At 46.2% G+C, this 25,050-nt stretch overlaps 1 protein-coding gene across 2 annotated transcripts; it reads right to left on the bottom strand.

Annotated features, from left to right (window-relative positions):
- Positions 1-12: 12 nt before the first annotated feature.
- TBC1D13 (TBC1 domain family member 13) lies at positions 13-23,157 on the bottom strand. 2 transcript variants are annotated; one of them, XM_063144473.1, is made up of 13 exons: positions 22,987-23,157; positions 18,052-18,125; positions 15,053-15,093; positions 13,857-13,918; positions 12,855-12,954; positions 11,265-11,347; positions 10,934-11,093; positions 9,372-9,582; positions 8,758-8,921; positions 6,203-6,363; positions 5,364-5,421; positions 4,725-4,806; positions 13-4,221 (listed from the first exon to the last, which is right to left on the bottom strand). In XM_063144473.1, exons 1-12 carry the CDS (start codon positions 23,007-23,009, stop codon positions 4,741-4,743), a joined length of 1,203 nt encoding a protein of 400 aa, XP_063000543.1. In that variant the 5' UTR covers positions 23,010-23,157; the 3' UTR covers positions 13-4,221; positions 4,725-4,740. The 2 variants fall into 2 exon arrangements, with proteins under 2 accessions (XP_063000543.1, XP_063000542.1); XM_063144472.1 differs by lacking the exon at positions 13-4,221 and adding an exon at positions 4,258-4,352.
- Positions 23,158-25,050: the final 1,893 nt, after the last annotated feature.

Genomic DNA, 25,050 nt, shown 5'->3' with positions numbered 1-25,050 from the left:
ATAAAAATGAGCCAGGATTTACAAAGGATGTTTATTTAGGGAAAAGACAAAAATCAAAAAGGGAGGCATCCGTGATGAGTTCGTGACAGTATTGTAGGTGATCCGGTAGAGAAATAAAAAGGTGTGTATATTGGGATAAGTTCAAAACACGGACACACACCCGAACCTTTGGGGTCTGAAGCACGGAGAAACAAATTAAAAATAGCCTTGTTACCTTCCTGTGCAGAAGTAATGCCGTGTTCTTTTACACTGGAAATGTGGCAAATTTCTTAACCACAACACAGCATCGCTGTTGTTGATGCAGCCTGGGTGTTTATTTAGTTCTGAGCTGGATAATTAAGAAGTTGGTGCAGAAAAACAAAACCTGACCAAAAAAATAAATAAAAAATAAACCCATTAGGGCAACTTTTCTTTACTCTGTCACTTGGAGGAAAAATATATATCCAGGAATCTTTTTAGCTTTTCTCAAAACAAAAACAAAAAACAGAAACAAAATGTTCCTTTTATACCTCATCGAAGGAGAGGCAGATCTTTTAGCTCCGATCAATCATTTCTTCGTTGAATATGAGATTTTCCATACAAACAGACAGCCCGTGAATTCTCATTTGAGTCAATGTTGCTATTCATTTCGTTAAATCATAATTTCTATAACATGGCCAATGCCTCCCTCCCTCAGCCTTCCGTGTATGAAAGTTATCGGCAGACTGTTTTATTATTGTGAAAACTAAATATTGAATAAAACGTAAAAGGGCACAATCCGAAAACGTCCAGCCACTGTCAGCAGTTTTAGGAATTTTTTTTTCCTGTTTAAACCTGCATAGGATTGTGCCCTGAAGGGGGAGGAAAAATCATTTCTGCAGGATAGGTAAATGGAAGGTGTTTTGAAACACGCAGACAAGAAACCAAGGCGGACCTTAAAAGAAAACCACATGAAACTGATCTGATACAAAAGTTCGGCAATGCCACCGGCACGCAGAACTAAAAAGCAGACACACTCAAACAGCAAAAAAACCAAAAAAACCCACCCCCAAAACAGACACGCCTTTCTATCTTCCTAAATGTGATGGGATTTATGATTTCCCGAGACATCTACAGAAGTATCTTTACAAACTCCAAACAGCATTGCTTGGACGTTGCTTCCCACACAAGACAGAAGGAATAGAAATGAATCTTCTGAGTTCATTCACTCAAAGCCGCTTAGGATTTTTAAAAAAGGGGCGGGGAGTTGCCTTGAAAGATGTTCACTAAGCCTTAAGGATACTGGAATTGTTCCCCAGTCAAAAACAAGGTATTCGCCTCGAATAATTCGTACAAAGACTTGCTAGATTTTTCTCCCCCGTGCTACAGAACAGCATTTTAAAAGATCTTTCCTTTACATACTGAACGTTCACTTATATTCCATTGGTCGGCTGAATTCTGAACAATTCTTGAGTCCAATAAAAGAGCCTTTTCGCCAAGCTAAAAGTACCCATCGGGTTAAACCTGAGTCTGCCTGCAAAAATGGGAACCACACATTAAAATTCCTTTATCCCTCAGTAACAGCTCAGAGAGCAACAAAACCCACCCTCCAGCATCATGGGGGTTGTATATCTCCCAGGAAACATAGAGGGCCTTGACCTAAGTTGTCTAGGATGGTATAAAAGGGAATTAAAATTGTGGTTAGACACCCATATAATGTCCATTTCCCCGTTGTTTCAGACAGGACTATTCTCTACCTTCTAGGATATTTCATCACCTGCTACTAAAGATGTGAAATCCTATATGTTGTTTCTAAGGGGTGGTGGCCATTAATTTTAGGTCATTACTGCGCTCTTATCTAGTGTAAATTGATTCCCCAAACGGAAAACTTTTGAGAAACAGCAGTAATGAAGCTCTTTAAAAGCTATAAAGCAAGGCGGGGAGAGAGACAGCGCTCCGGCAATTTCAAACGAAACCTCGCACACCGTTCTTTAAAAGTACGGCCTTTTGCACCCATGAAACATTTGGGCTTTGCAAAGCCCGTGAACGCCACAAGGCACTATGCAATAGGAAAAAGAGAAGAATAGCCAAAACGTTTTTGGGGTTCTTGCTTATCCATCTGCTTCTGCAGGAAAGCAAGTCCTGGAGAGAAATGTCCCACACGAGATTTCAGATCAGGAGTGATGTTTTCAACAGCTTAGTTCGCCCTGGGGCTTTTAGAACAAACACAAGAGCTGATGAGGGAAATGAAAGGATTGACAACAGATGTAATGGACTACAATCCCCATCAGTTCTAAGCAGCAGAGTCAATGGTTTGGGACTATGGGAACTGCAGTCCAAGAACATCTGGAAGGCCACTCATTCCTCACCCCGGATGTATGGTCTCAAAGCAATATTTGGGGCAGGAGACGACATAACCTTTTCAGCATCCTCCCGATCAAAAGCAGAGAGAAGGAACTCCAGCCAGCTGCCTTTCAAAGAGTAAACGGCACCCTCTTTCACTATTTAAAAGTGGGCCCTTTTTTATTTGGAGAAGGGAAAGCACCTCTCACGGAGAAATAAAAAGGCTCCACAGGTGTGTTGACATTCGAAAGGTGTTTCTAGAGACCGCTACATCTAAACCAGTTTCTAGAGACCGCTACATCTAAACCCAAGTTCTCATCCCTACCATTACATTCGAGGACAATACGGGCACCCAAACTCCCCAAGTAATAGAGAACCGATCCCAGAAACAGTTTAAAGATGGGGAAAGAAGCGATATTGCCGGGGTACATGAGGCGAGGAGAGGCCGCCTTTTCTCAAACCTCGTGAAAGCTACAAAGCTGTTGTGTGTCAGCTTGTTTTTCAAGAGCATTTGCTCTTTTGGTACAAAGAGGTTCATATTGGTGAAGGAACCTGGAAGTGTTTTCTTACTTTCATTAAAACAAAAAACGGGAGGAACTGATGTGTGGGAGGTGGAAACACAGGGGGTGGGGGGAACCATGATGTGCAGCAGGTGCCTAGGAAGAGACTTTGGGCCAAGCAAGCTTTTTTTAGACAGTGGCTCAAACAGTTTGGTGCGCAGGTGGGTTCATCCCGTGGAGATAGAAGATTATGAACATCACGCAACAACATTTCGAAACGTCCCCTCGGCGAATGCCCAAACAGCCTCTAGAACCCCTGGTTGTTTCCCCTTGGAGGGCTCTGCCTTCATCAGTCTCCACACCAGGGGGCGGCAACGTGCGTTCTCCAGATGTTTAGGCCCACTTGCGCCAGCATAGCCAATGGTGAGGGTTGAGGAGGGTTCTGGAGGACCACAAATTGGTCATCCCTGCTCTATACCTTCCTCCTGGGCGAGGCGTTCTTTCCCAAAGACCCTCGGGAGGATGTCCTGTAGGTCATCTTCTGCTGTTATTACATCCCCCACCACATATACTAGGTACCGGTGAGGGGTCACCAGTGCCTATTTACGCCCGAAGAAAAATCGGTGACTGCACTTCGCCGCAATCTGCCACAAGCTCAGAAGTGTCCCGGAGTTAATCTGCGGCAGTCCATTTGCAAGAGTAGGTTGCAAATCCATATGCCCACGCCTTGAGGAGTCGCAATGAAAGATGGGGTGGGGATGCCAGAAAGCCCAAATTAAGGAGCTAGAGACAACACGTTGCCTTTGTATCTAGAGATATCGTGTCTATTCCACCGGCGTCCCTTTCCAGCTGCCAGGGCAGTGGGTGAGCTATCGCACTAGTTCTAGTAGCAGTTGATGGGCCTGCAAACTCTCAACAGCAGAAGAGTCAGGGTGCTTCCTCTAAGGCGGTGGGTGATAAGGCAGATCCAAATTCATTCAACTAAGCTTTGTTTTGCTTGGTTAGGACTAGTGTCCAAACATAGCCAGTATCCAAAAAAGGAGAGGAGGGAAAAATCAGATAAGAGGTGACCCGGGTGAGGCCTTTGCTTGTGGAAAAGTCAGTCTGTTATATATCCTTTCCCTTGGAAGGGGAGAGAGTTAGAGCCTCATCCACTAGGCAGGGGTGAAAAACACCCCACAACGTACACAAGAGGCGAACGTGCGGAGGCCGATTCCAGCAACAACTTGCAGAAGAAGTCGCATGAAGAAAGTTGCAAAAAGAAGTGAGTTCTCTCTTCATCCAGTCAAATTTCACCAGTCCTTGGCCCATCCCAGGGGTATTCCAGAAGGTTTAGTGCAGAAGGATCAGCTTCCGTAATGCCCCGTGTTATTGTCTGTTCCGTAAAGATTGAGAAATAGGTAGTTTGTCGTTTACCTGCCTGTATGGAGTCATGAAAAGAAAAGAAAAGAAAAAATACAGGGAGCAGGTCACTCAGCATGGCGTCATTTCAGAAGCTGGAATTCAGTAATACATGAACGCAAGGCTTGGGTTCCCTGAACATCACTGTCTCTGGAATTATTCAGAATAGAAGGCTGGGTTCACACAGCATGACAAGCCAAAGTACTGGTTAAGTATGGGTTCCGCATGGGTTGTTGCTGAATCATGGGTTGTTGCGTTGTGCGAACCCAACCGCACTAACTACGGTTTGTTAATCCCGAACAACCCACGAAGAGAACCCGTGGGTTTGTGGTTGGGCTGAGAACTGTGGGTTGTTTGTTGTTTAACAAACCATGGGTTTCTAAGCATGGTTGGGTTCACACTACACAACAACCCACAATTCAACAACCCACATTCAACCTGTATTCAACCCACACTCTCGCTTCTCGTGTTGTGTGAACCGGGTTGAAGAAGTCTGCCCAGGCCCCTGCCACGTGTACATACCAGGAGGCGTGGGGAGCTATTTGGAGTCTTGAAGGTCTTTTGCTTTCTTCAAAATCTGGTGAACATCAGAGATGGGATAATCCTGCATTGGAAAGAATAAATAAATAAATAAATAAGAACTTAAATGAGGGGATTTGTAGTATGAGCGTAACTCCTTATGCAAATAGCTAGAATCTCTCATGTGATCTTTGAGTTGACCTAGTAAAGGTGTGATACTGTATGGATTTTGGAATTTTTCTTATGGCCAGCATGGCTACATTGGGTTTTCATAGAATCGTAGAATAGTAGAGTTGGAAGGGGCCTCTAAGGCCATCGAGTCCAACCCCCTGCTCAATGCAGGGATCCACCCTAAAGCATCCCCGACAGATGCTTGTCCAGCTGCCTCTTGAAGGCCTCTAGGGTGGGAGAGCCCACAACCTCCCTAGGTCACTGCTTCCATTGTCGTACTGCTCTAACAGTCAGGAAGTTTTTCCTGATGTCCAGACGGAATCTGGCTTCCTGTCACTTGAGCCTGTTTTTTGTCTCTGTTTACACTCTTTCTAGCATAAACAGCAGGAAGGGATCAACAGAAGCCAAGTTTTTGCACAGACTGCTCCCATGTAAGGAATGAACTATTTTTTGCCTTCCCTATTATTTTACCTGTAAAAGTCGCATGTTTAGAGTAAAATCGCCTTCTAGTAATTGATCTCGAATGAGCCTAGGTGGAAAGGAAGAGAGAAAGACGTTTTGTTTCACGAAAGTCAGAATATTCCTACTTCATCAACAAGAGATGGTTTGGAAGGATCATAAAGGACTCAGTCATAAAGGACATTTTTAATTCATTTATTTATTAGACACTCTAGACACTGATGCCCTACTATGGGTTCGGCTTGTCTGACTGTGGAAGGGCCATTGCAGGTGAGGGGAGGATTGAGGAGATATTTATCGCTTGAGACATTAGGGTGTGCCTGGGCACATCCGGCACACCCGTTGTGCACACCTATGATTACCAGAGACAGTATGCCTTTGTATACCAGTTGCTGGGTTATAATGGGCAGCTGTTTGGCCACTGCAGGAACAGAATGCTGGACTAGATGGTTCCTTGGTCTGATTCTTCTAACGTTCTTAGCTCAAAACCCAACATGGTTCAGCTCCAGGCACACACAGACGAATGGTCTCGAAGACCTTGGCTCAAAGACCATGGAGTCCAGGGATGGGTAGAAAGTAGCTCTCCAGATGTTTGGGTCTTAAACGCCCAGCGTTCCTCACCATCGGCCATGCTGGCAGGGGCTTCTGGAAGTTGAAGTCCCAAACATCTGCAAATCTACCTCCCCCGCCGATCTAATTCATCGTCCTCTTTCCAACACCATCCGCAGTTGATGGGTATCTGTCCCCATTGAGAGACCTATCTGGGAATTCACCCAGTTCCCTTTTAAAGCCTGCTAAGTTAGCAGCCAGCCAGACGGCTCCCACATCTTGCCCCCCCCCAAGCTGCTCACATCAACATGGCACAACAGACGAGCAGCAGGAAGTCGAAGCGGTTGTCGTCAGCGAAGAGGGAGTCCCAGATGCGAATGACGTCCGGCAGCAGAAACTCTTGGGAGAGCAGCAGCGTCAGCCAGCGGAAGGCGAAGAACTGGGGTCTGATGTTTTGTTCTTGCTGGGAGAGAGGGAGCAGAGAGAAAAGCACGGTTTCACTTCACTTTGAAAGTGGGGTGGGTGGGGGAACGACACACAACACAAGGATTTGGAGCAGGTATCAATCCTCCTTTCCGGATGTCTAGGAGAGAGAGGGAGGCAAGCAGAAACAGCAATGAGAAGGTAAGCAAGGGCGATCCTCCAGCCCCACTGAAAGACTATGTCATTTTTTTCCTCTTCCCTCCACACCGCTTTTTCCTTATGTGTCGTGTCTTTTTAAGATTTGTAAGCACGCAGTCAGAGACCTATCTTGTTTACCGATTGATCGTTAGCTGCTCTGGGAGGCCTTTTCCTTTCTTTTTTCTTTTTTGCCTGAGGATCACGCTAAAAATACTTCAAACAAATAAACAAACATTCAGGTAGCTTTTACTGCTGGATTGATTTTTGTTTGGGGCGCGTTGTCTGCATGGCTTTTAATGTATCCATTGCATTTATGTTGTGAGAGTTTCCGAGGAGTCAAGAGCAAAAACAGAAGAGAAATCTATTCAATAAATAAGTATTCTGAGAAACAGCCAGCAGTTCACAACCCAACAAGCCATGGATTCTCTTTTTTAGGGGTGGTTTGTGGTTAACAAACCATGGTTTGTGAGCATGGCTGGGTTCACACAACACAACAAGCCACCATCCAACAACAACCCAGACTCAACCCATTTGGGTTTGTTGTGTTATGTGAACCCAGACACACTCAACCCCTACTCTGGGTTGTCGTGATGTGCAAACCAGGCTGTTCTGTCTGATGAAGATTCCCTGTTTGCTTTGCCCCTGTTTTCGAGGAGAGAGGCTTAGCATCCTGAATCCTCTCTCTCTCTCTCTCTCTCTCTCTCGTCCTCTTTTTGTTTCTTTCAGAACTGCAGGACAGCGAGTTCTCCGCAAGAAAACCCCTAGAGATCTAAACCGGGTTTCGTTTAGCCACCACACCATTCCGGAGGAAGTTTGTGGGTTTCGATCAGAATCACTTCCTTCCTCCTCAATCGTTAAGAGAAAAAGAAAATGTACTGATCACCGGGGTGATTCTTTCAGGGAAAAGGGGAGGCTGGCGAGGGGCTGGGGGTGGGGGTATCGATTTGGGCATTTTCTGCACAGTCGCAAGACTCAATGCTGCCACCCAATGCATCAAGTGGAAACCCTTCTTCAGGGACAACTCAGCACGTTCAGCTATTACTTAGATCGGGGGTGGGCAACTTCTGTTAATCTGGGTGCCAATTTCTCCCCCAGGTCGAACCCAGCGGGGGCTGCACCCACCCCAAGATTGCCACTGTGCCGCCAAATTTGCCCGCTGAGATTCGGTGGTACGATGGGCAGGGGAAAACACACACACACACGTCGATTTTCCCTGTCCCTGGTGCCCTCCAGATGTATTGGACTACAACTCCCATCATTCCCAGCCAGCATGACCAATGTTGTAGCCCAACACGTCTGGGGACTGCCAACTTGGAAAAAAGGCGTCCGACAGATTTGCCACATCAACTTGCGTGCTGGAGGAACTGTGTGAGTCTGCCACGGATTGGGCGCCCTGCGTCGCCAAGGTGTCTGGGACGTGCTCTAGGGTGCACGCTCAAGAGGGCTAGGCGAGCGTGGAGGAAAACCCCCAGCACAACTAAGGCAAGCATATCCAGTTTAAGGCAGGGTGGCACAACTGTTTTGACCCCATTGGCCAAATCTGGTTTTGGTGGGGGTCCAGGGGCCACAGAGAGAGGGGGGGGGGAGAGAAACACACATACACACATAGAGGAATGAACACACACACACACACACACACACACATACTACTGGTGGGGGATGAGACAATGAGCAGCCCAACACATTTAGCTGCCTAAGGTGGAGAACAAAATGGCGACCTCTCTGAGACTGAACCTCCGATGGATGGGGCAGCATCTTCCGCCACCCCTGAAGACAGCAGATTAGCTTAGGGGGTGAAGGGAAAGCCATGTGGCACACAATTCTCTCCTCCAACGCCTTGCTGCCGCCTCCCAGCATTTGCTGCATGAGGCAACGGCCTCACTTTGCCTCATGGTAGGGCCGGCCCTGGATAAGACACACACACACACACACACACACACACACACACAGCTAGATCCAGGCTACTTCAGGTTGGCTGGAGAAGGGGGGAAAGTTGCAACCTCTTCTCTGTCTCAGTGACCCAACATCAACACAGTGATATAAGGGGAGCAAGGAATCTCTGGTTTCTGATGAAGGATTGGAGGCAATTCGTAGCAGATACTGGCATAAATGGCCCTGTTAAGCTGTACGTGGCCCATGGGCCACACGTTTTGCACCCTTGTTATTAGGGCTGATCGCAAGGATTCTCCTCGATCCCTGCCCTCTGCTAGAAAACTCCAGGGGAAGAACTCCTTACCAGTTTCATGTAGAGCTCCACGTCTTTCTCTTTCAAGGTGGAGTAGACCTTCTCCATTTTGTAGGTGATGCCGCACTGGGAGTCATCCAAACTCTTGATGAAGTTATCTCTGATCTCGGACATGAGGTTAGTGAAGCAGAAGAAAGTATCTGCTTCAGCGTGTTCTGTGAGGGGGGGGGGAAGAAGGACACCATCAGCTTCATTCACAAGGGCCACAAGGCAGAGAGTATGCCAAGGAGGAATGGCCAGCGCCAAGGGTCAGCATGGATGGGCAGCTACCGGGGGCCCACACCCCAGCAGGGGCCCACTGAGAAGAGCCCCCTGGACTTGCTCCTCCTCTCCCCCTTGCAACCTGCTTGCTCACCGGCCTCTCCCTCTCGCTGAGACAACAGCGGTGGTGAGAAGGAGGAGCAGGAGATGGCGCGGCCTTGGCTCCCCAGCCAAGCAAGCAAGTGGGAGCCATGAGGAGGAAGAAGAGGAGGAGCAAGATCAGCTGGTGACCATGGCGGTGAGAAGGTCGACTCACTGAAAGAGGGGACCCGTGGAAGGTGTCTCTCCCAAGGGAACTCAAAAACCCGGAGCCGGCACTGCGAGGAGGCACGTCCTCTCCTCACCTTTCCATTCGCTGTTGGGGTCTGTCGCGAAGGTGTAGTACAGCGGCCCGACGATTTCATTCATCCCTTGGACGTAAGCGATCCCCGGATTCAGTTTCGCGTAGATGAAGAGGATCCGTTCGACCACCTCCCAGTGGGCTTCGCAGCCGTTGGGGAGAATTTCATACTCGTTGAGTGAGTTGGGCGCCGACGTTTTCAGAGGAGAACTCACCTGGGAAAGGACAGAAGGAAGACGCGGACGCGGTCGGAAACCGTTTGGGGCGAAAGAGGGGCCTCCACTTCCCTTGAAGGACATTTCTAACCTACTGCTCCAAACTCTCAATGTGGAATCTAATATAACTCTAACAAAATCAACCTCATAAAATCAAACTCATAAAACAATATATATATATATATATATATATATATATATATATATATATATATTAAAGAAATGTCCAACAAATCTGTAATGGAATTCAATGAGTTTTAATTTCTATGAATCCGACCCGTGGATTCCATAGCAGAATGACTTGCCCTAAGTCCAACGGATTCCACGGACTTTCCAAGTGGATTATTATACTTTCTGGAATTTTAAGCAACTTTAGTTGTTGAAGAATATGTTAAAAAAAACAAAACAAAAAAACACCAGCTGAAAATGCGCATTTCGGAGGGATTTGCGAATTTGCGCAAGTGTGAATTTGCGCGAATTCCAGAAACTGGGGGAAAACGGATCCCTGACAATCCACGAAATGCAGACGGAATGGATTTTACAAAATGGGGTGTATCGCTGCTTCTCGTAAACTGCTAAAAAGAAAGTGTAACCCATAAACTCCTCATTTTTGCCATCACCTATGGGGAAACTGCTCTTTCACTGGGCAAGCCCACCTGCGGGGTTTCTTATTTATAGCAAATGCTTATATTTCAGGGCCTAAGGAACTCTCTGCCCCAATAACCCAGATGCTTTTCTAACGCCAACAACTCCCTTAGAATTCTTTAAAACCTCCTAGTAGCAGATACCAGAGGCTTAGGCATGAGATCAATACCAGAGACAAGAAGAACTAGTAAACAAATTAATTCATCAAAGGGATATTTTGTACGTAAGGAAATAGTGATATTTACTTTGGGGTTTTCAAAAGCATGCTTGCTGATACTTCTTAAGGACTCCGGAGACCCTGTTGCTAATACCCACGTCTTAATGATTTATTTTACCTCAGGACAAATTCCCTAAACCCAAACTCACAACCACTCGCGCCTGGCTACCGTCGCTGACTCCCAAGGCTGCTCCTGTTGTATTTCTGGCTGCCTGGACCGTTTTATCTGGGCTTTTAACTGTCTGCTTGTGTAACCTTCTTCTGGCGAGACTTTAGGGCAGCCTGCTGGCATAACGCAGCCACACTACGCCTGATCTTCACCAGCCACGTATGGTTACCCCACGGAGAAGGGACAGCTTAATATCCGGGCCTTGGCTCTTTACTTTCTCCTCTGCTATTCACTGACTGGCCAGTCACCCGCCACCTCCTCTTTCCTCTGTGTCGTTCCCTCACACACACACCCCTCTGCAAGCCGAAGCGCCCACTTACGTTGGTGACACCGCTCCGGTTCCGTGCCACCGTCTGCGACTTGAGCGTGGTCTGCTCCACCCGCTTCCGAAGAGTCTCGAATTCATTCTGGGGGTCAAGGATCAGCAGGCAGGGGTATTCGGTCGGGCGCTGGAAGAACGCCATGTCAGGGTACAGCCGCCTGGGGCGGGGGCAGAAGAATTTGCCCGTGTTTGTAAAACGGTGAGGACCAGAGGCACAAGAGCCAGAGGAATCGCCCCCAGCCAGAGACGCTCTGGAGGTAGGATGCAACGGTCCCGTTGATTCCCCAATCCCCCTCTCACTGTTACACGCACGGTTTGTCTTCACCTACCTGACGTCCTTGTCTATCTGCAGCAACACTTCATTGTCCTTGAAGTAGGTGTTCCACCGGCTATCCGGGTTCGGATTCAGCGGCTTCCCAGAAGGATGTAAGAGAAGAGGCATTGCCAAACTGGCAGCAAGAAGGCTTTCAACAGGCAAAGTCTTTTGCTATCAATGCTTCTAGACAAGGGATGGGCCATTTGTGGTCCTCCAGATGTTTTGGCCTACAACTCCCATCATCCCTTGCTGTTGGCTATGCTGGCTATTGCTGATGGGAATTGCAGGACAAAATATCTGGAGGGCCGCAAACGGCCCGCCCCTGTTTTACATGAATGTAGTCTTACAGTGCACATTTACCCAGACGTCAGTTCCACCAGCTGGCTTCACGCAACATGACAAGCCAGAGTCCAGGCGGAGTGTTGGTTGTCGTTGAACCATGGATTGTCATGGAATCGTGGGTTGTTGTGTTGTGGGAGCCCATCCGCGCTAACAATAACAAACCATGGTTCGTTAACCACAAACAACCCATGAAGACCTGTTGTTGTTGAGCTGTGAACTGTGGGTTGTTCATAGTTAAACCATGGTTTGTTAGCACAGTTGGGTTCCCCCAACACAACAACCCACATTCAACCCATGCTCTGCTTGCCATGTTGTGTGAACCCACAACACATAAACATGGTTCACACAACAGAATAAGCCAGAGTACAGGTTGCGTATGGGTTGAGTGTGGATTGTTGTTGAACCATGGGTTGTCGTTGACTTGTGGGTTGTTGTGTTGTGTGAACCCAGCACTGTTAACCCATGGTTTATTGTTGGGCTGTGAACTGTGAGAACAACTCACTTAACCCATATTCAACCTGTACTCAGGATTGTCATGTTGTGTGAACCAGGTCGCTGTGTTCAATACAGTGAAAAGACTTAAGATTTTTATCCTCTCTCAGGCAATTAACAACATGTGCTGAATTTTAATTGACCCCAGAATAGTAGTTTTAAATCGATATTGTTTTAAATCAATATTGTTTTTATGCTTTCGATGGTTTTAAATTTTTGTATATCTGTTTTTAATGTTCATTGTTTTTAACTTTTGTAAACTGCCCAGAGAGCTTCAGCTATGGGGCGGTATATAAATGTAATAAAATAAATAAATAAAATACAGCTTACTCCTAGGTAAATGTTCATAGGGTTGCAGCCTTAGACATCTGGATCAAATTTATATGCTAAGAAAACAATTTATATACTATAAAATGTGCTTTTTAGCATGGAACCAAAGTTATATACTAAGAAAACAGTTTAACACAGCCTTCCTCAACCTGGGGCGCTCCAGATGTGTTGGACTACAACTCCCAGAATGCCCCAGCCTGGCTGGGGCATTCTGGGAGTTGTAGTCCAACACATCTGGAGCGCCCCAGGTTGAGGAAGGCTGGTTTAACAGATGCCCATGACAACAAAAATTTAGAATATTCAATACCAATTCCTTGCCCCCCCCAAAAATGTAAAAATTAAGAGATTTTTTAAAAAAGACGTCGTAAAAGGACAGACGTAATATTCAAAGCCACAGACTGAACACTGCAAATTAGCAGTAAAGTAATGGTTTACTTACGTGATCCTCTAAGGTCACATCTTCCCTGGAGACTCCAAAGTTAGCTTTGGCTATCCCAGGCTGTATAATCATTTCCTTCAAGAACTGGGCGTACAATTCTCTTCAAAAGGGCAGGTGGGGCAGGAGGAGAGAACAGGGAATGCCAGATGAAGAAGCGGAATTTGCACCCAAATACCACCAAATTCTCACTAGCCGTCTATCCACTTGGAGTCCTGAGCACCAACTGAAGCAAGAATTACTAACGTTCTACAACCTGGTCCTACCTGTGCAGCGCACCACCACTTTCCACAGGTTTAATTTGGGACCATAGCACAGTTCTCTTAATGAGAGATGCTTAAAATAAAACTATAAGGAGCCCAATTTAGACGTTTTATCATTGGCTTTTTTTGTGTTATCCGGATGGTCACTACTCCAGTCCGAATGGAGCAACTAGCTTAATGTTTTATATAGGAAAAAATGGGCTGGAATTTTTCATTGGTAGGTTTAAACAGTCCTTGCTGTTGATTAATCAGGTGATTCTACCAGTTCTCTAAAGTGTGTGTGTGTGTGTGTGTGTGTGTGTGTGGTAGCAAGTTAACCTGATAATGTTCTGCTAGATCTCCAAGTCTCACCATAAACTAGGGATCCGATGAAGATGTGGAGGAGAAAAACCAGGGGGAAAAGGAAGGAACGTTTTGCCCCAAATTTCCCCCCTTCAAAAATCCCTGGGAGAAAAAAGTTCCAGGGGGTGGGGGGAGAGATTTTCTAGGTCCTTTCCCACCCGACCATTTTTCTGGTTTCCTCCCAGGTGATCATATCTCTGCCACAAACCACTTGGAATATTTTGATAGAAAAGCAGCATAAAAGATATTTATTCCTTTTAAAGAAAAATCCACCGAATTCACCACGCGGTATTGCCTGCCTCTTTGCAATAGGAATCTAGGCCTCGAGAAGCGATGGGTCCATCTGCACGCCGTACAGGGGGGGTGGCGGATAAAAGAAAAGAAAAATAGATACATTTACCTCTGCTTCTTCAATAAGGAGCTCCATAAGGATCTCTCCACTGGGAGGTAGTTCAAAAGGATCTACATAAGGAAGGACGCATAAAAAAGGATTTGATTCATGAACAAAAGGCATTGAAAGGGATAGTGATGAGTAACTAAAGGTGAAATCCCACATGTGTTTAGACAGAAAAAAGTCCTACAACTCCCAGAACCCCTCAGCCAGCATGGCTGTCTGGGAATCCTGGGAATTGTAGGACTATTTATTTCTAAACATGCATTGAATTGTGCCCCAATTTGGATTTCTAGCAAAAGAAGAGGTAGCTGCCTTAAAATCCTAAAGGAATCATGTCATATGCCCTTCAGCAAAGCTGATACTTACACAGACTTTCACACACAGGCTGGGTTCACACAGCACGGCAAGCAAAAGTACGGGTTGAGTATGGGTTAAGTGTGGGTTGTCGTTGAGCCGTGGGTTGTTGAACCATGGGTTGTTCATGGTTAACTATGGTTTGTTAGTGCGGCTGAGTTCACACAACACAACAACACATGGTTCAATAACTATGGTTCAATCCATACTCAACCTGTACTCTGGCTTTTCGTGTTGTGTGAACCACGTCACAGCCTCAGTTCTCATCACAGCAAATGGAGATTACACTAAACCATAGTTTGTTGCCTACCCAGAGCACAGGATCAATCAAACCTTGGTTTGTTTTCTCAATCCCTGGGTTGTTTGCTTCCCTCCTCCTTCAGCTGCTCCTTCCCTGTATAACAAATACCTCTGCGACTCTGTAGTACTGGCATGTAGAGTGGCTAGGTTTTTTTTTAACACTCTTGCTGTCTCTGTAGCCTAGCGAAACAAGCCACAGACAGCCCACGGTCCTGGGTTTGCACACAACAATGACCCATGATATAAACAACCCAGAGTTCACAACCCAGCAACAAACTATGGGTTCTCTCTCTGGGTTGTTTGTGATTAAAAACACACAAACCATGGTTTGTTAGCGAGCCCACATTCACACGTCACGACAACCCAGAATTCAACAACCGAAACCATGGGTTAGCAATACATCTGAACCAGGCCAATGTTTGTAAAGCATGTAAAAGTGCTGTATAAAGAGATACTGTATGATTTTTCATTCCTCTAAGCCTGGACAAAGCAGAAAGAGGGACACACAGGAAATGAAGTGACCCCCCGCCCTTTCCAAAAAAATTCACCTTCCAGCAAAGACAGCGCAAGCCACTTTCAAAAGGAATCCCTGTGAAATGAAAGAAACAGTATCATGAGATTAAATATAGTCGTTTATTTTCAGTAGATGACAAGATTGTTAAAAGGAAGTTCTTGTGGTGTGCTTTATAAGAGGGGGAAATACATATTTCATAGTTAAATGGAAAGCAAGAGGAAAAGGCAGCTAAGCATATAGAACGGAAATAATCATAAATGGCTACTTGATTCATTACTACTTGATTCATTACTACTTGATTCATTACTACTTTGAGTAATGAATTCAGTTTTGAGCACTACGACTCAATGACTGAGTTCAGGCAACGTGATCAGCCACACTCAAGGGTTGGGTATGGATTGAGTGCGGGTTGTCGTTGAAACGTGGGTTATCGTGTTGCCTGAACTCAGCCATGCTAACAAAGCATGGTTTGTCGACCACAAACAACCCATGAAGAAAATCCATGGCTTGTTGTTGGGTTGTGAACTATGGGATGTTCATGATTAACAAACCATGGTTCATTAGCGCAGCTGGGTTCAGACAACACAATAACCCAATTTCAACAGCAGTGAGAACCCACTCTCAAAGCAGGATGGTGAAACACAAGACAACAAGAACGTGGAGCATCCCAAAACAGAGTGGGACCATAGTTCAGTGGGTAGAGCCCCCAGTTTGCATGCAGAAGATCTCAGTTTCAACTTCCAGCACCTCCAGATAGGGTTGGAAAAATGGCAGCTTAAACCCTGGACAGCAGCCAATAACTACACCCATACAAGCACCCCCCCCCCAAAAAAACCCAACTCCTATGTAGAGAAGAAACCATTCTGTCCCCAGTTCCTTCGTCTTAACTAATCCACATTGTGAATGATGTGTTTTCAGATGAGAATCATAGGGGTACCTCAATACTTGGATCAACTCCTAAAAAAATCCGCAAGGCGTAAATGTGTAGATATTTGTCCATATGTCGTTTTATTTAGTACCTTTATAGATCTGCCCCCAAGAAGTGGATTAACAGGGAATCCTGAAATACTTGATCAGGTTCCACAGTTTACTGTTGGTCAGTGCTATACTGCCAAAGGCCAACTTGCTGTCACTGAGTTACTACGCCTATAAATCTTTAACCAAAACATCTTCTTGTAGACTCAAAAGTGTCCATGCACAGAACATTTTTTATCTGCCTTTAGATGTGGAAGTGCTCCTTGTTCTGAAATGAGCTTGCTTGTGTCCAAGAAAGAGACAGAGTATGGCGTTGCTGTGGCTAGTTTGTTAAAGTTGTGGAGACAGTTACACTCTCTTAGCCTAACCAACCTCGCAGGGTTGTTAGGAAGGTAACTGAGGGCTTCGCTCTCCAGAAAGCAGAAATTCACCCACACAGAGTATAGCAAATGCTGTTGCCTTGCCTTTCTCCTTCAGTTGTTTATGTCCCCTTAGTTTCTTCTGGTTCGCACGTAACAACAAACCAGAATATGGTTTGTCGTTGAATCATGGGTTGTTGTGAGTTATGGGTGATTGTTCTGTGCGAACTGTACACTATGTTTTTTCCGCCCCTACTGGGAGATGCCGGAGACTGAACCTAGGACCTTCTGTACTCAACACATCTGCTCTGCTACTAAGCTACGGGCCTTTCCCCTCAATGAAGTAAGGCCCAAGTCCTCATGATCCTGAATAATGGGCGGATTTAAATAGGAACCTTGGAAGCGGCCTGTCTGGTTACTGGTTCCGATAGCCCAGTATTGTCGAAACTGCAAGGCAGCGGCTATGCAGGAAAGATATTTTCCTAGCCCTACCTGGAGATGCCAGAGTTTGAAACTGAGATCTTCTCCATGCAATAATAATAATAATAATAATTCTAACCCACCTCTCTATTCTGATTGAGGTGGGGAACAACACCAGCAAGTATAAAATACATAAAATATTAATCAAAACACAGTATACGTTATTAAAACTTCCTAAAAACATACTAAAAGCATCCTAAAATTCCACTGGATAGGCCTGCCGGAAGAGATCAGACTTTATAGCTTTCTTAAATGCAAAGCAGGGACTTTATCACAGAGTGACGGCCCCTTCCCCTATATAAGCAGATTGTACTGGTGGTGGCTGGGGCTCATTGGAGACTGGTGGGGCAGAGGGCAGGGCTGATGTTCTCCATATTCTACTGGTTAGAGGACAGGAGAAGACCAGGGGTTACAACTGGCAGCAGCGTGCCGTCCGTTGAAGCAAGCATCTCCGGTTATTTTTATGCTCTTCATGACTTTAATTTTTGTGAACTGCCCAGAAAGCTTCGGCTAATGGAAGGTATAAAAATGTAATAAATAAATAAGTAAATTTCTCTACCATGAATGAATGGAGGAGAAGTAGGGGGGCGCTGCCCCACTTGCCCCAAATATAGGGCTGCCTCTGGATTCTACGAACCTGAAATCTGTTTTAGAGCACACATTCGGTTTACACGGGATAGTAGCCAGGCCTGTGGGCTTGTTGCCTTGCGTGAGCTGAGAGCTCACCCTAACACAGCCTTCCTCAACCTGGGGCACTCCAGATGTGTTGGACTGCATCTCCCAGAATGCTGGGGCATTCTGGGAGTTGTAGTCCAACGCATCTGGAGCGCCCCAGGTTGAGGAAGGCTGCACACATGCTCACCACCCATGGAGACTGCACATTGCAAGGGACGGTTGATAGATTGACAGCCAAACAGTGCGCCAAGCCATGAGCTATGGATATCTTTGACACATCAGGATGCAGCCCTAGCCACATCCCTTATCTACCGCTTCAGGGCACAGCTGACATGACACACAGATGGTTATCTCCAAATGCAGTATTTTTATTCCTTTTTTAAGGGAGAGACCTCTGGCTGCAACATGCTGTTCTCTATTCTGAAGAAAGGATCCTTTTTTCCCGGAATCAGTCCCGTCGAAACGGGTCTCTCCCGGCATGCCATTGGCATGCCGAAACCCAACCGGGACCACCGGTGGCGAGAACCGGCCGAAGTCCGCTTACCGCTAAAGCAAACTTCCCGCAGCTTCTGCAACAGGACGTTGGGTTCGCTAAGGATGTCTTGAAATTCCGCAATCCTACAGGAAAAGGGAGCACAACCGCACACGCCAACGTCAGCACTAGCCAAATGCACAAACGGCTGAGAGGAGGAGATGAAAGCAAGCCCTGTTTGCCCAACAATCCAACTGCATTATTGTCATAATGATAGTAAATCCTTATTCTGCATCACGTTCATAGCTCACACCAGCTTAAGGTTTCTTTCAGGCCTGACTCTTACTGGGTTCAAGCCAGTGTCTTTCTGCCTGTCTTCCTTTCCTTCCCTTTCCTTCAAGGGCATGCCAAACCTAGTCAAGCCCATTGTAAATAGTCAGAGAAACATGCAGTTCCGATAACAGCTTTTATCTGAACAGGCGATGCAAACACAAGAAACCACACGGGAAAAAAACAGCCACCCACCCAAACAGCTGCTACGGACCCTTAAGTTCTTTCCTTGCTGAAGATCCGTAAAACTATTAAGGCATGGCGAAGGGTGAGAAATTAATCGGAATAAGAGGCCTGTCGGAACCTCAGCCTTCAGGGGCTAAAAGAACTTTTAATTCTAACACGCACAACAGTTCTCCTTCTGTTCTGATTGTATTCTGTTGTACCGACACAAGAAGTTAAGGGCAGTGTGACCCTTTGGGGATTTAAGACTTTGTCCTTCTTTACGGGACAATCACACTGGCTTGTTTCGCACGCCATGGCCACCTAGAACTTTTTTAGAAGTTTGATTCCAAAATGATAAACAGTTCCGACGCATCTCGGACCTCATTCAACTCCTTCTCCAGCGAAATCCATGGAACAATGCACATTGTTTCGTACATTGCTGACTTTTTGGATCCAGTGGGCACATTCGAAAGGTTAAGAGCATGTCGAGGGCGCTCTCACAAAATGGTTGACATGGGGAGGGGCTTGCCCACCCGTAAAACGGCTAGTTAGTTTTACCCTACCCTGTGCCTGCTTACCCTACCCTGTGCCTGTTGGCATTCTCTTCCCCTCCTTATTGTTTTACTATGATTTTATTAGATTGTAAGCCTATGCGGCAGGATCTTGCTATTTACTGTTTTACTCTGTACAGCACCATGTACATTGATGGTGCTATATAAATAAATAATAATAATAAATAATAGTCACAAAACACTCGTTTCCCAGAAGGAAAACGGGGGAGACTGAAAGAAAAACAATTCGCCTGAGAACAGAATTCCCAAGCCAGAGCACCAAACCATAATACCACTCTTTGGTACATCAGAAAAAAATGGTGCTGGAGGGCGTCACTTTGCTTGGCCATGAGGATTCTTCAAGGCACTGAAGTTTGTGACCAGCGTATAAGCGAGCTATGTGATACAACTTATAGAGAAGTTAGTTCAGTGCCAATTCATTTCACAATTCGAAAGGCACATAAAGGCTTAATTTTTGAGAAAGAAAAGCGCTTGTTGAGGGGCACGCCCCGGAGTTGCACCCGTTGACTTGGAAACTTTTTCTTCCTCATTCCACATGCTGTGGTTACTCCGTTTTTGAAGAAAAGGTACTTTTTACCAGTTCTTCCCATGTGCACGCCAGGGTTCACATCACGGCAGTGGGGTGAATCTCCTAAACATGCGAACACCCCACCCTTCCCTGAACAGCGACAATTCTGTTCTGCATTTTGAGCATGATATGCGGGAAAGGGGAAACACATCAGCAGGTTTGGCTGGAGAGGAAAGAGGGATTGTTAGGAGAGATTCTCCACAGCCGTTTCCTTCCTTCGGGCTAGAGATCTGCAATTCTTTGACATAGCACCACCGAAATAGTTGGCATGTGGCGCAGTTCAAGGTGTGTTTGAACCCCGCACGAATCCGTCGCTGGAAACAATTACAGGAACATTTTAAACCCTGAATAACTTAGGGCACAATCCTGTGCACGTTTAACCAGACAAATGTCCTACAACCTGTAGGAGGCTTTTCTGGCTTAACATACCTAGGATTGTGCCGTTGGAGTCCTTTCCAGTGGCGTAGTGGTAAGATTTGAAGTGCAGGGGACTTTCCCAACACTACTTGGAGATCTCAGGATTCGAACCTGGGATTTTCTTTGTGTAAGCTAGGGGTTTCCACCACCAAGCTAAATAAAATAGGGATATTGTGGGGGAAAGGATATAGAATAATGTGTTTTCGGAAGCTTGAAGGTGAATTTCCTGCCCTTCAGTCCACAATACAGGTGTTCTAAGCAGGGCACTGGCTGGGGGATTCTGGGACTTGTAGTCCCACACATCCGTGTTGCGGGAGGGTGTTCTAAAGTAAGACAGCCTTAGTTTACCTTTAGGATGATTTATCTCCTGTTGGAAGACCATTAAAGGGCCATAGTGTAACGGACTGTCTGTCAGAATTGCGCCAGGGAGACCCGGGTTCAAATCCTCACTCACACATCAAGCTCACAATGAGCGACCCAGGGCCAGCCACCGTCTCTCAGCCTAACCTACCTCGCAGGTCTGATGTGAGGAGAAAAATGGGGGTATGAACTCTGTGCTCCTTGGAGGAAGGAGAGAATATATAAACTTAAGCTACAGGAAGACAGATTTCAGTTGGACATCAGGAAAAACGTCCTAACGGTCACAGCAGTTGGACAATGAAACCAACTGCCTAGGGAGGTGACAGGTTCTCCGTCCCTGGAGGTATTGAAGCAGAGACTAGACAGCCATCTGTCAGGGCTACTGTGTTTTTAATTGTTTCTAATCATTTTCGTTGTGCCTTTTTAATCGTTTTCCTCAATGTATTTTCTTACTGTTGTTTTTACCAGCAATTGTAAGCTGCCTCCAGGGCCATTTTTGGTAGAAAGGCAGGATACAAATCAAATCAATCAATATTTTTGCGGAGGCAGGGAGCGGGCAGCAGGGACATAAATTTCCCTAGCTGTATATGGGGGCAGTTTACAATTAAAGGGTGGGGAAAGGCAGGGGAAAATACGCCCCAAAGGTACGTCTGAGTGGGCTTCCACTACCTTAAATTCTGTAAGGTTGCTGGAAAGTGAAACGCTTGGTTGATTTGATTGGTGCCTCAACTTTCTACCAAGAAAAATGGATCCCAAGCGGCTGGCCATCGTAGGTAGAACTCGATCAGAGCGTTAACAAAAGAAACGCATCAGAGCACAATTAAAACTACGACGATAACAGGATTAAAAAGCCACACTACGGACCTGCTTGGGCTGCTTGGATAAAAAGGGTTTTTTGGTTTTATGGGACATCAAGTCCTTTGCAAAGACTCACCAATTATGGGAAGACCTGGCGGGGGCACTATAGAGCGTAAGTCAGGAGTAAGGGTGCGTGTTGTAAATGTGGGGGGCAATTTTATCATTTTTGGTCTTGTGTTTTGGGGGAAACCATCCCTATCCAACCCTGGAGATATTTTGAGCTGCAACCCTGACCGTGTTTGTTGGGGTTGATGGGAATTGTAATCTGTCCCCCACCTGGCCGGAGGGTGCTGGGAATTGTACGACTTTTTTTCTGTCTAAACGTGACTAGGATTGTGCATTTAACATATTAAAAGCTGTGAAGGAGAAGAGAACACCTCAAACTAGTTGAGATGTCCATCAAAAGTCACATAAAGAAGGATGACTCACAAACACACACACACACACACACACACACACACACACACACCCCGTGCCCTATCTCAATAGTTATAGGGGAAACGCCAGAGGAGGTGATTTTCATTATATTTTGTTCAGAGGAGAATGCTTGGGACAACAAATCCCCACAGCAAAAGATGTGATCCAAAGTTTCCTGCCTCACAGAAAGGGAGATGTGCCAAAATATCCACAGTTAGGACTGAGCAAAATTCCACAAAACTGTGCAAGCTTTCAACTTCTACAGAACCCTTCATCTGGCTCGGTAGAACAAAATGATTAAGAGTTCTGCGGGACTCGAAGGCTTGCACACATTTCTGGAACATTGGTTAGTTGCAATAAAAGTGTTGCACAAATGTTAGGAAACAAGAAGGAATCGTCGTTTGCGCTGGGGAAAAGAAAAGCAGCCGAAAGACCAAGGGCGGATGTGTGTGGTTGTGTATTGCGGTGTGTGTCTCCGTGGAGTGTGTGTGCCTGTGTCCTTGTGACTCTATGTGTGTGTTGGGTGTGTGGGTGTTATGTGTGTGGTATGTGTCTCCGTATCTTTGTGGTGTGTGTGTGGATGTGATGTGTGTCTCTATGTAGGATGTGTCTGCGGTATGTGTGTGTGTGTGTTGTATCTCCATGTCTCTATGTAGTGTGTGTGTGTGTGTGTGTGTTATATGTGTGTATGTGTTGTGTCTCCATATCTCTCTGTGAGGTGTATGGTATATGTGTCTGTGTGCGTATTGTATGTTTCCAGGTCTGTGTATGGGGAGTGTATGTGTATATGTGTGTGTGTGGTATATGTGTGTGGGTCTTGTGGGTCTCCATGTCTCTGTGTGTGTGTGGGGTGTCTGTGCATGTGGGGTGATGTCTCCATGTTTCTTGGTGTGGGGTGGGTGTGGGATGTATATGTGTGTGTGTGTGTGTGTGTTGTGGGTCTCCATGTCTGGCAGTGTGGGTTGTGTCTCTTTGTCTGCGTTGTGTGTGTGTGTGTGTGCTTCTGTGCCTCCGTGTGTGGGGTGGCTGCCTCTGTGGGTGGCGTGCCCATGTGCGTTCAGTTTTCATTTCCTTGCGGGGAAAACAACGGCTTTTGTTTGTGTATTCTTTTAAGATAAAAACAATATACAAATACATCCCCCCCCCCCGCCAATGAATGCATGCAAGAAGAAAAGCATTCCAGGGTCTCCCTGCGACACTCCCCAGGCGTGAGGAAACCCTCAAGCATTCCAGAGCCGTTGCACACCTCTCCCCCCAAAATCCACAATCAGAACAATACCAATAATCCCAATAATCATTCCTGCTCCTCCTGAGCCCCACCTGCATTTGTGGAGACTCGACATGATGGTGGCGGCTGCTTGGGCTCTTTCTCCTCCTCCTCCTCCTCCTCCTCCTCCTTCCCCTCACGAGAGTCCAGCCACCGGTGGCCGCTCGCAGCCCCATGCACGGCGGGCGGAAACCCGGCCTCGGCTGTGGGGAATAAATAAATAAAGGGGGAAAGGGAGGAGAAGGAGAAGGAGGAGAAGGAGGAGCCGCCTGCCACATCCGCCCGCCCCACAGGCCTGGCTCTCCCACGCCTGTGGTGGTGTGGCCATGCGAGCAGTGCCGCAGCAGCTAGGCCCCGCCAGGCCCTGTGGGCATAACGGTGTCATGGGGCCCCCTTGGCACGGCTCTGCGCATTGCTGCAGCCGGGAAGCGCACGGCACGCGTTTCTCTTCGCCCGGCGAGCACCGTGAAGCCGTGAAGTCCACGGTCTAAAACCTCCAGGCCCTGACCTGTGGCTCGGTCTGCCCTTTGCTCTGCAGGAATTGGAAGGAGAACAAGGACGAAACATGATTGTTGGGACCGTGTTCGAAATATTCAAGGCTTTCAATGTGGCGTGAATGTGGGCGAGCACTTTTGGCTGTTCAGAGAGTTTAATAATAATAATAATAATAATAATAATAATAATAATAATAATAATAATAATAAAATTTATTTGTTACCCGCCTCTCCCTCTGGATCGAGGCGGCGTACAACACAAATAAAAACACCATAAAATACATACAACTAATTCAAATGTTTAAAACCAGTGCATCATTAAAAGCAGCACACTTAAAAAAGGCATCTTAAAATTCAGCTGAATTCCCATGAGCGGGAGCCTGATTTAAAATAATAGCAATCCTCCTCCTCCTCCTCCTCCTCTGAACATTTATTTAATTTATTTAAAACATTTGTATCCTCTCAAGGCGGGGAGTTGAAGTCCAAAACATCTCAAGGACACCAGGTTGGGAAAGCCTGGTCTCAACCCTCGTTCGCACACACACATTTTTATTTATTTATTATTACATTTATAGGCCGCCTTTTTTTCCTCTTGCAGAGAGCCCAAAGCGGCTTGCGTAGCCTTCCTCCTCCTCTTCCTCCTCTCCATTTTATCCTCAGAACAACCCTGCGAGGTAGGTCAGGCTGACAGTGATGGGTCCAAAGTCACTCAGTGACAGCTGAGTCAGGACTCGAACCCGAATCTCCCAAGTCTCAGTCCAATGCTCTAACCACTATACCACCCTAGCTCTCCGTCCCCTGCCTGTCCCATTTCCCCTACAACCGCCTCTCTCCTCCAGTCCCTCCATGTCCTACAATTCCCAGCTTTCTCTAGTCAGGACTTTTTTCTGTCTAAACCTGCATAAGATTGCGCCCTACGGACAGAAACCTGTGCAGAATCCATAGAGCATAATCATTATTATTATTATTATTATTTATTTATTTATATAGCACCATCAATGTACATGGTGCTGTACAGATAATCATAGAGTCGTAGAATAGAAGAATTGGAAGTGGCCTATAAGGCCACTGAGTCCAGGCCAACATAAATGCCGCTTTAAAAAAAATGTGCAAGCTTTTGACCTCTGATGTCTTCATCAGGCAAGATGTGCCTGATGAAGAGATCTGGAGACCTCGAAAGCTTGCACATTTGGGGAGGTGGGGTGAGCTTTGAATTGGCTTAATGAAAGTATTACACTACATGGATTATGCACAGGATTGTATCCTTAAACAGAACATGCTGGCTGTGGATGCTGGGAGTTGTAGGACTTTTTTTCTGTCTAAAATGCATAGGATTTCACCTTTAGTCCCTCTGGGGAGAGTTAGGAAGGAAAGAGTCAGCTTTTCTGCGGGGCAGCTGAATGCTGGAAACCATCCATAATGATGGATTCTTATCGACTGGTATTTGGGCAAATATCTTGAAACTACGATTTCTAAGCTGCCGTTTGTGGTTGTCTTGTGGTTTGGAGTGAAAGTATCTGCAAAAACCTTGAGGCATCCAGCATCTCATAGAACTGGAAGTTGCAAGAAAAAAATCACTATTTTTATCCGGTCCCAGAAGGCCTATTTGTTGCGTTTATTTGC

This window comes from Elgaria multicarinata, chromosome 19 (assembly GCF_023053635.1).
Source record: "Elgaria multicarinata webbii isolate HBS135686 ecotype San Diego chromosome 19, rElgMul1.1.pri, whole genome shotgun sequence".
Lineage (NCBI taxonomy): Eukaryota > Metazoa > Chordata > Lepidosauria > Squamata > Anguidae > Elgaria > Elgaria multicarinata.
Note: the sequence above shows the minus strand (reverse complement) of the source record. Positions and strands in the feature narration are given on the sequence as shown.